This window comes from Cynoglossus semilaevis, chromosome 16 (assembly GCF_000523025.1).
Source record: "Cynoglossus semilaevis isolate Cse_v1.0 chromosome 16, Cse_v1.0, whole genome shotgun sequence".
NCBI lineage: Eukaryota > Metazoa > Chordata > Actinopteri > Pleuronectiformes > Cynoglossidae > Cynoglossus > Cynoglossus semilaevis.
In genome coordinates, this window is record NC_024322.1 from 5,371,129 (window position 1) to 5,382,161 (window position 11,033).

Below are 11,033 nucleotides of genomic sequence, written 5' to 3' on the forward strand. Positions count from 1 at the left end.
CACTGCATTTCTACCGTCACTTTGCGGACACTTGTCTCCAGTGTATTTGACCTTCTATGACTAATGGGCTGCACTCCGTCTAAATCCAACGTCGTTTATAGCCAGGACAGTATGCACAGGGACTTGGACACCTGCTCCACCTTTGTCCCTAGTCTAAAGAGCTCGGTGTCCACACCAGAGAGACCCAGGCTGTGTGTGGAGAACAGCAGCAGCGGCAGACAAACTTTCCTCAGTGGTGAGTTCACGGGTTGAATGTGAAAAATGATAGTAAAGTAATCACGTAAAGTGTCGTTTTTTTGGTGTTTTAGCTGTTTTTAAACTTTTACGTTTTTAATGTCTCGAATGTTTACGTTAACAAAAAATACAAACAAAAAAGAAAGAAAGAAATTAAATTGGTGTTTGTGAAAACCTGAGCAGCCTTGGTACACTCTCTTCAGTATTGTTTTCTAGTTCTGACAAGGTTTTGTCTTGTCCCTCAGTTCCTCAACGAGATATCCATGGACGGTGTATGAGCCAAACTTCTTGTTCTGAATCATGGTCTTCAACACACATGATTCCTCCAAACTGTTTACCGTCCTGTGTGGAACCGAGCGGCATGAAGCCCTACAGTTGCCCTGACTGAGAGCTCCCAGCAGAGGACACTAAGCGCTACCGGACATCATCCAACGTCCAATGGAACAGGTACATTTAGAACAACTGTGAAAACAAATGTGTATTTTAATTGGTTTGTTTGTATCCTAATTTCCACAGCTTACATATATAACGATACATGTTTTTAAACACACAATTTTACATGCCAAATTTCAACACCTAGAAAGGGATACTACTGGTCAATATGGCGTTTGAATAATATTAACATTATTGCGTTATAAATTATGTTTACTTGGCTGTTAATGTACATTCTGTATTTGTCCAGAAAGTCGATAGTCTCTGTCTCGCGATAATTCGCGGTAATAAAATATGATCTCGCGAGAACACATTGACAACACGGGGCCGGGAGAAGGTGATGGTGAGAAATGAGGTCTGAAAAGGACCAAATGACCGTTTGCAAGGAGAAAAGCGTGGAGATACAGTTCAGGGACATTCCCAGGGACCAGGAGAATATCCCTGGAAACGTCAAACCGAAAGAAGAGAAGAAGGAGATTTTCACAAAGGTGAGAAACTGGGCTGTGTTTCTACACGTCGTGTTGCATCGTTAATGTCGAAAACAGACATGGAGCCTGTGGGATTATTTCAGCACCGCGGACAGCGACAGTAACCGTACCATGGACCTAGGTCGATTTACCGAATGACTGTCCGATTGTTGACAGCTGGGTTTTTTACACGTTGCATTCTTTAAGCAACGCAGCATGATATGCAAAGCATCGCGATAACGGTGCATTAACTCTTTGACACAATATATCCTAAAATATGGCTTTGGTGACCGGTGTTGTACCTGGCTTACCTGTCTTAAGTTTCACAGTAGACGTCCACTGATCTCCAGTGCGCTTAACTTTGTCAAATATTGTCCCTCTTCAAAGAATATTTTAGAAGTATCCTAACTTACATGTCACAGTTATCCAATTTAGAGCATAATATTAAGCTTGCTCTTTAATGAAGGAAAAGGTCATTTTTAATGCTACTGATGCTTCTAAGATGATGTTTTATGCTCTCCTCCAAAAAGACTGTCTTCAGATTAATAAGAAGGCCGCAATCTGATTTGTTTTAGGTGGTGATTCGAAGACTTCCTCCCAACTTGTCCAAAGACCAACTAGAGGAACAGCTTAGTCCTTTGCCATCGTTTGATTATTTTGAATTTTTCCCAGCTGATCAAAGGTATTCTTAACTTCCTTAAATTAAATGCATAATGCTTTTTTTTCATCTACTTTTTATTGGAGCTGCTGTCAATCATGCCTTGTGTTCTCTCTTCCTCTCTGCACAGCCTTTATCCTCATCTGTTTTCCAGAGCGTATATCAATTTTAAAAACCCAGAGGATATCTTGCTGTTCAGAGACCGATTTGACGGCTATGTCTTTATTGACAATAAAGGTATTTCCTTTGACTGTTCAAAGTCACTTTGATTTTGTGTAAGGTAGGCAAACAGAATCAGATGTTCAGCAGTATCAAATGCAAACCCAAACATGTTTGTTTTATGGATGAATGAGGGGCAGATTGAGCTTTATTGCCTTTGTTACTATGCCACAGCCAGTGTGCTCAAAGATGACCTACTCATTATTTCAATATTTACTTAGGCCAGGAATATCCTGCAGTGGTAGAGTTTGCCCCCTTCCAGAAAATTTCCAAGAAAAAGCTAAAGAAAAAGGATGCCAAAGCTGGAAGCATTGAAGACGGTATTAAAACATTAACGTCGAGCCAATATTTGTTTCTCACCTGCCAGAAATATTTTACAAATGCAAGAGAGGCACACAATCAATATTTGGCCTTTGTGAAAACCTTCCCAGATCCTGAGTACAAGCGGTTCCTGGAGAACTACTCCTGTGATGAGGAGAAGTCAATGGCCAACCCCGAGACTCTGCTGGGAGAGATAGAAGCCAAAACCAGGGAGCTGATTGGTAGACTATTTGTTTCATAAGATGAATTTTACATAAATTATGACAAATTAAATTTATTGCATATTTAGAAATTAATCAAAATTATTTTCTTTACTTGTTTTAGCTAAACGAACCACACCTTTGTTGGAGTATATTAAAAATAAGAAAATAGAAAAACAGGTAAAAGAACATTGTACGTTGAGGACAAATAAAATCCATTACCCATAATCAACTGTGATGAAATGTTGTTTGCCAAATCTGTCCTTGCAGAGAATAAGAGAAGAGAAGAGAGAGGAGAGGAGAAGAAGAGAGATCGAGAAGAAACGTCAGAGGGAGGAAGAAAAGAGGAAGAGGCGAGAGGAAGAGAGACGTAAACGCAAGGAGGCGGATAAGCAAAAAAAACTGTCTGAAAAAGACATAAAAATCAAAGTAATACACTTCTATATGGCTCTTCATGCTTTTTCATAGTACAGTCACGTGGATGTAACAGGTATTCTCTGTGTGTAGCTTCTAAAGAAGAGTGACAGAGATGACGACGTGGATTCAGACAGAATTAAAGACAAGAGTGACACTGGGGAGATGGACAGGGGGAAGTGGGAGAAAGCAGGAGGGCAAATGAAGTCAAAGGACCACAAAGAAAAGTAAGGTCAACATGTCTGTCGGTGTGTGATTTAGAGCGAGTTTGGAGATGATGACGTTCCCTTTTACAGCCCTCTTTTAAACAAAGTATTTTCAAAAGATTGAAGTTACAACTGCACCCTCAAAAAGTAGAAACTCGTTGAAAAAAAGTTTTTCTTTGTCGCGTCATTCTCATTTGTGGCCACTAGGGGTCAGCCTGAGAGCGACAAAGAGCAAAGAGAGCAGCATGGACGCAGACCGAGAGATAAAGATCACAGAGGGAAAGACGAAGACCGGAAACGGCAGCGGCACCACTACGAGTTCGATAAATTCATGCGTCGAAAGGACGAGACCAAGTGGGGCAAAGGTTACTGTCAAGACCGGGCCAAGAAAGAAGGGCACCACTTTAATTTCTCCTACTGCCCTGACAGTGGAGACAAACCGGGGAAGGAGGATAGGGAGGAGCTGGGTAATAGGAAGGAACGCCTCCGAAACAAGGTGAGCGAGAAGGTGAGCATGAGGAAGGGGGTGGATGTATGGGAGACAGAGTGCTCTGTTGTTGAAAACTAAACAAAATGAACTGGTAATGGACTGCGTCACCAACATCAATACTTCTGTACATGCTGATCTGTTAAAGGGATATTTCTGGTTTTATTGTCTCGTGTCATTGTTTTATTGTTAAAGATAGGGATGTAATATGAATTCATTGGTTATTTGTCTTTCTGTGTTCCTCCATGACGGACTTTCCACTGTTTAACCCCATCCTCCCCATTGACATAATAGAATACGGTGGTAGAAGATGAATAATCTAAAAAAATTAATGGCTCGACCACAAAAAGATGGTTGATAAATATGACTCGGAGATAGCCAAGTTAACTTCTTTGGCTATCTTCTAGTTATACTTAAGCCTAGACAAAGTTAGCTAAACATTACCAGAAAATAACTTCAAATTGGCAGAATATGACAAATGTTTAGGCCTAATAGTTTGTGCTATAACTATAGAGAGACGGACAGACAAGTTACATAGCAAAAGACCAGAGATCAGCCTAAACAATGTATAGAAATATATAGTAAAGGTTACCAAAACTTGCCAACTTGCTATCTTATTCCAGAAGTGCCTAAACGTTGTTAACAAAAAGCTAAAAAACAGCAGTAAAAATAAATAAAAACCAAATTTACCCAAAACATGTCTGCCGTAGTCTGAACAGGGAATTCACCTCAATGCATCAGAGCCCACGATTATAACAACAGTCGCTTCTCTCTCCCTGCAGGATCGTCCAGCCATGCAGCTCTATCAACCCGGGGCGCGCAACCGCAAACGCATGACTTCTGCAGGCAAAGGTTACGACTGCACGCCCGGTGGGCTCTCTCCTGAACTTGGGGCCAATCACTGCTATGAGATTGTTACAGGGCTGGAGAAGGGCTTTGACAAAAACAAAGATGAGCTGTGAGTGGCCACAGGAAACGCCAGCACTTTCCGAGCGAAGCTGAAGGAAATGTGTGAATTGACGAGGTGATCGGTCACCTCGTGAAAGCACTTCAAATAAAGGGAGCACTGAATTCTCTTTTAGGTCTCGGTTTTTATTGGAACATTTTTGGTACATTACGTGTTAAAACTGTGTTAATATGAAGCAGAAGGTAAAATCTACTGAGATACAAATCCAGATAATTACAGTAAGAATTGTGATGGTACTGTGGTTAACCAGTGCAAATCCCAGATGTTGTGATGTTGTTGTTTGATACTGTGTATTTGATACTGTGCACCATGTTATTTTTAAATGACATTATGCACAAGTATTCCTTATGAGACTGTGTGTGTTTATAACTCACAAGGCACTGCAAATAAAACAAATTCAAACATGTTTTTTAGAACCCAACCTGCCCAACTTCCATGTCCCTTTAATACCTCCATTCTTCACCTACTTATGGCAGTTTCTGGCACCAGAATCTTGTGTTTCTGCTGAACGTTCCACAGTTCAGTCACAGTCCCTTGAACATAACGTTGTTGACTGGCTGCGCTGTAGGAATCGGTTCATGTTGTACAACACTTGTAGTGATATTTTGAGAGATAAAAACCCACAGCTTGACAGTCTGATCTTATCAATCCTTTGTAGATGAGGAAACTTGCTGATGTAAAAACTGCATGACTTGTTTTTTGTTTTTTTCAGCAGTGTAACAAGAGGTATCTTATCATGTCCTCATGTTCATTGTGTCTGCAGTGACAGTGTACTGTGGTTTTTACTAAATGTTTGTTGGTAGAGCTTTTATTGAGGAGGGATGTAAAATATTTAACAATTTTGTCTATATTTAAGGGTCAGAGGAAGAGATCTTATTTATTGATAGGACAACGTCAACGTTTCTCCTAGGTTTTGTCAACTTAATTAAAGGTGGCCCTTATGTTTATAGGAATGTACTGTATTTTTTGAGTTTTGAGTCTTTAAGCATGGGCGATCATGTGTTACATTTATTTTTCATTAAAAGGAAGTAAAGAATTGTGTAACAAGTGAAAAACAACTTTTTGAATCAGAGGTGACACATCCTCAAGAAAACAAACCAGTGTAGTTGCCCTGAAGTCCCCAACACTGTGCACAACTTTGATTGTTTCTTTAATGACCGTCTGTTTCTTTTCACAGTCAAATATTTACAACAGATCTGTAGCTTGATTGTTGATTGACTTACTCAAATTGTAAGTCGCTTTGGATAAAAGTGTCCACTAAGTGTAATGTAATGAAATCTGTTCTCAAAACTAAATTAATTCTTAACAAGTATAAGATGAAATAAAACTTTTGTTTGTACACACGTCTTGCATACTTTGTTGCTCTTATGTGTCACAGTAAAATTAAGAATGACCCAACACATTGTATTGTATATTAGATAAAAGTTTCAATTCTATTTTTTATTTTGCTCTTTATCAGTGGTGCTTTGGCCCACAGGCAATGTCTCTGTCATTGGTGTGGACCCCCAGGGTTCACCTGCTGGGCAAGAGCAAGTTGGTACGGTGCTGTGTGATTTGGGTAGTGGTCATGGAGACTGCTGCCCCCGTGACCTGGTAACAGATAAGCAAATGAAAATTGATGGATGGATGGATGCTCTTTATATCAAGCTGATATTTTTATATTATAATATATATAAGAAGTATTCTCTCCTTTCGCTGTGACATGTACCTGACATCACTTCTCTTGTATATTTTATTGTGAAAGAAAATAAAAAAGCACTCTAACTTTGAAAAGCATGTATTTGTATCTGTTTGTGTATTATTATTATTATTATTATTGATGTTTTTCATTGACTTTCTTCGTCAACAGTTACGTTTTGTGCTAATTTTTGGGTGTACTATGCAGCTATATTTCAGCTTCTTCAGATTATCTTCTAGTGATCTTTTTGCTTCAGTTTTTTCCTGTTAAACTATTAACGTGTGGCTGTTACGTAACAAAACTTTTTATCTGTACAGCACTTTGTGTAACATTCATGGTATGAAAAGTGCTTTTTAAAGTGCAGTTAAAGTTAATAACTGGTATTTTGTTTGTGTATATGTTTAGCTATTTTTGATTTTTTTTATGTTTAAATGTTTAATTGTGTTTTAATGTTACAATTTTGACTTTTGACTTTAGTGTCTAAGCTAGCCTTTTGCTTTTTAATACAAACTAAATGTTACCAATACATTTTTTAAACCAAAGTTTATCTTTACAACTAGCTCCATTTCGGCACTTAAAATGGAGACTACAGATTTTTTTTTTTTTTTTTTGGATCCAGTCATACGCAATGTTGTCATTTCTAGTCAACCCTCATGTTTAAGTCGATCGATGTTTGTGATGAGTTATTACAGTAACTGAAAGAAACATCACCTATAGTAACAGGGCAGCCACTTTTAATCATGTGAAAAATGAATAAATTCAGGAGTGAATCAACATGTGGCTTCGACACGGCTCACTCTCTTCTTCCTCTCTCTCTCTTTCTGTCAAACTCACGTTCACTTCTTACTTGGCTTTTCCCCGTCAGTATCTGTGGCACATATCTGTAACTGCCAGTCTTGTGCTTGTCCTCATCCTGTCTGCTTTGCATTGTTGAAATAGGTGAGTTTTCAACTCTTTACTACTGTAACCTAATGTTGCTGCTGTGTCGTTGTGATGTTTTTGATTGATCTTATAAATGTTACGTTTTTTTTCTGTAAGGTTATTGATGTATACGTTTTCTTGTCATCGCCGAGGTTGTTTTTGTGCTTTAAGCCGTCATATCACAATTACAACAATTTCAATTACATAATAATAATAATTGTTTAACTCTAATCTGCCTTACTATAAGGATACAAAAGACCTTACTTAATTCTAAATAATATTTCAATCTAGATAAAATGCATGCAAATCGTATGACATAAATAATTGTTGCGTAGAGCAGGAGTCGCCAGCCTTGTTGAAACTAAGCTACTTACTGTACTTGTTTGACAAACAATGTAATAATTAAGAAATTGGACATGCAATAGCAGACACTGTTCTTACCATTTCTATGGCACCCGTTTGAAAACCATTGAAAGAGTAACTGAAAGAAAAAAAACAGTAACAGTACAATGTTTGACCCTCTTGTTGACTAGTTTTATTTTTAGAACACACCCCACAGGCACCATAGGCCGTCCATGTTGGCAACACCTGGCGTAGAGATTGGGACCACATAATTAAAATATGAATATATTGATATCCACTGAGGTTATTATACGATGTTCTGTCTTTCACTGAGGCAAAAATACCAGTAGAAATTTATGAAATCGTCAGATTTGGATGGTTTTGTCTCATTCCTGACACCGTGGTCCTGCCAAGGTACATCATGATCAACTTTTTTGATTTTAGCAACCACAGATAAATGTCAAAATATTACATGCAATTACCGGTGGATGTGGTGTCTCTGAGTAGGACCTATACCAAAGTGACAGTTGACACGTCATGAATCAGGCACGTGCTTTTCCTGTGTTAAAACCAGCACAGTACAAGTGTAACTTCACAGTATCAGGGGAACAGGATTAATGGAATTCCCCTCATAAAGTTTTCTGAAATGAGATTTTGGGTTTACTATTGTGGTTCATTCTACCGAATCAGAAATCTCACAGCAAGAGTTTTTAAAAATTTCCCTTTGTAATCGAAAAGGTACTTTAAAAAATCCAGCAGCAATTGGCTTAAATGGTGAAATGAATGATAAATGGTTACTAAAGGCAAAGAGAAAGTGAAAACTTGGTCAAAATTTAGCATAAAAAGGTTAAATAATGGTTATGGAATGGAGAAAATAGTCTCTAAAAAGAATCTAAATTGTATTTCATGATATACCTGTTAATTAGTTAGTTCACAAACTCCAATGATTATCCAGTGTATACTATATAAAGTACAAATACAAGCTTATGTTTTGCTAAATATATGAAAACATTTTTGAATGTTCCTGCAACATTATGGTGGAAGAATATCCCAGAAATAGTCCACCAAAGTAAGTAAGCAACAGCAATTGCTAAAAACGACTAACAACTTAAAATAACTAGCTAAAAAAAAAAAAGAAACAAATGATAAATAACAAAGGACACACTCTAAAACATTGTTTCCTAATGACTGGGTCGTGACCCTCAGATGGGTCGCAAGAGATTTTTTTTGGGTTGTCTCACATCATGTTTCCCAGGAGTTTACGAATAATGTCTATTGACTTGGAAGGTTTGTGATGTTTAAAATTTGGGTCCCCAGAAAAAAAGTTTGGGAAACACTGCTCTAAAAGCTTCTGAGCGCCATTCTTTTGTCTTATATGAAGCTTTTCTACTGTTACAATCAAATCATTTCATCTTGTTTATATCATTTTTTTCTTTTGTTTTTGTCAGACCTTCCCAAATAGATCACTTGAAGATCTTCCTTCTACTATGTCGAGTAATGGCAGCAGTTTCAAGCTGGACGAAACAACCCTGTTCATTTTCCAGAGTGTACACACCAGCATCTTTATTTCTGTCATCTACATCATCATCACTGCAGTCAACCTGGTAGGAAATGGTCTGTCCATGTGGCTTCTTCTTTTTCGTACCCGACCCAAGACTCCCTCTATCATCTTCATGATTCATCTGACCATCACCGACTTGGCTGTCGGCGCTGCACTGCCCTTTCAGATTGCCTACCAGCTCCAGGGTTACGACTGGAAACTGGGAGCCACCATGTGCAGGTAATCTGTCGTTCCTCACTGGATGCTGGTAAAAAAAATAAAAAGATAAAATAAACCATTTTATCAAAGAACTAAATTACAGGTTTCCTTCCACAGTGCCTTGACCCTCATCTTCTTTACCAACATGTATTGCTCCGTCCTGACTATGATGGCCATTGGTATTGACCGCTACCTGGGAATTGTGAGACCCATGCTGTTCAGAGCCACCAGGGAGAGGAAGTCCATTGCTGTCATAAGTTGTCTCTTTATGTGGGCTTTAGTTCTGTCTGTTCTTTATCCTTTTATGTCCTCAGACCTAACCTTTTACGTACATGAACTCGGGACTATTACGTGTTTTGATATGCTGAAGAAAAATATGCTTCCTAACAGGCCTGCCTGGGCAGCCTACATCTTTACTTGGCAGTTCTCTCTCTTTTTCTTCCCCTTTTTTGTCACGACTTTCTGTTACGTCAGTGTCATACGGAAGTTGGCCCAGGATTCCAAGACAGTCAAGAAAAACAGAGCCAAGCGGCTGGCGTTTGTTGTTCTTATGGTCTTCACCTTTTGCTTTGCTCCCAACAGCATTCTACTGTTGAGTCACACTGTGTTGAAACTCTTCTATGGAAAGTCTCTGTACATTTACTACAAACTGACTTTGTGTTTCAGCTGCCTGAACAGCTGCCTTGATCCCTTCATTTACTATTTTGCCTCTAAAGAATTCAGACACAAGCTGAGACAGATGATAAATATCCCCACTCTAACCAGTGTGGACTCAATGAGGATGGAGCACAAGGAGAGCTTATATTCTACAGATTACAATTGTGAGAATCAGGAAAGGGAGCGCAGGTCGAGGAGAATTTGACTTTCCTCGGACTGTTGTGCTGAGTGAGAGAGGGAAACCAAAAAAGGAAGTGAGCAGACATGTCAGCCTTTGTTAAATTCCCCTGAATGTGAACTACTCTTACCACACTTTTTTGGCTGAAAGCAGCAAATATTTGAACTCTTGAAACTTGATTTTTTATGTGCACCACACAACACATAGCATTGACCTTTGAACGCATGTTTTTGTAAAAAAAAAAACCAAAACAACCAGTCATTTGTATATACAACATTGTTTGCACCTTTGAATATTTGATATCTGTCTTTATCGCCAATTATTTAGACAAAATAATTATATATATATATATGTATGTTTTGATACAGTGTACAAAATAAACTTTGTTGTTCTTCCCAAAGAATAGCAAACATGTAATATATTTATAAAGTTCAACAGATTTTACCTTGCATTTCCATGATAACAATCACTGCCACCACCACGACTAATATAAACTAAGAAGAAAAATAATTAATCTAATAAGATCTATTATTGGATCCTTCACTTATTTATTAATTTATTCTGAAAAAATAATTCTACAAAAAAGGCAGAGCAGGGGCGTTTCTAGACACACCCTGGCAAGAGTGATCATTGCAGTGTGTAAGGTGTTCAGTCATTGCGTCACTGACATATGGTCTTTTGGGGAACTTCTAGCCCTAGGGGCCTTGCGGTGTGACGATGACAAAGCCCCACCTAAAGTTGTGAAAACCCAGATTTACTAAGAACACCAAAGGTTTACTAAAACGAATCACATATTCCAGATACTTCTACCCTGGCCAAATTATTTTCCACTGGATGTTTAATATCACATTTGATTAAAAAATATAACCGTTAGATATCCCGGTAGCGCTAGA

General features: G+C 38.3%; 2 protein-coding genes and 1 long non-coding RNA gene across 5 annotated transcripts; 2 read left to right on the forward strand and 1 right to left on the reverse strand.

Annotated features, from left to right (window-relative positions):
* Positions 1 to 311: 311 nt before the first annotated feature.
* On the forward strand, positions 312 to 6,378 carry upf3a (UPF3A regulator of nonsense mediated mRNA decay). 3 transcript variants are annotated; one of them, XM_025063827.1, is made up of 10 exons: positions 312 to 681; positions 1,709 to 1,815; positions 1,922 to 2,028; positions 2,232 to 2,330; positions 2,442 to 2,552; positions 2,656 to 2,711; positions 2,802 to 2,960; positions 3,039 to 3,172; positions 3,359 to 3,659; positions 4,421 to 6,378. In XM_025063827.1, exons 1-10 carry the CDS (start codon positions 673 to 675, stop codon positions 4,598 to 4,600), a joined length of 1,263 nt encoding a protein of 420 aa, XP_024919595.1. In that variant the 5' UTR covers positions 312 to 672; the 3' UTR covers positions 4,601 to 6,378. The 3 variants fall into 3 exon arrangements, with proteins under 3 accessions (XP_024919595.1, XP_008326452.1, XP_008326453.1); XM_008328230.3 differs by lacking the exon at positions 312 to 681 and adding an exon at positions 963 to 1,154; XM_008328231.3 differs by lacking the exon at positions 312 to 681 and adding an exon at positions 963 to 1,154 and having other exon boundaries at positions 3,359 to 3,647.
* A 710-nt stretch (positions 6,379 to 7,088) lies between these two features.
* On the forward strand, positions 7,089 to 10,545 carry p2ry8 (P2Y receptor family member 8). Its single transcript, XM_008328229.3, has 3 exons — positions 7,089 to 7,222; positions 8,995 to 9,326; positions 9,423 to 10,545. Exons 2-3 carry the CDS (start codon positions 9,034 to 9,036, stop codon positions 10,165 to 10,167), a joined length of 1,038 nt encoding a protein of 345 aa, XP_008326451.1. The 5' UTR covers positions 7,089 to 7,222; positions 8,995 to 9,033; the 3' UTR covers positions 10,168 to 10,545.
* Positions 9,195 to 10,927, reverse strand: LOC112488295 (uncharacterized). The gene is made up of 2 exons (XR_003052197.1): positions 10,586 to 10,927; positions 9,195 to 9,351 (listed from the first exon to the last, which is right to left on the reverse strand). It is a non-coding gene; the product is annotated as an uncharacterized LOC112488295 (long non-coding RNA).
* Positions 10,928 to 11,033: the final 106 nt, after the last annotated feature.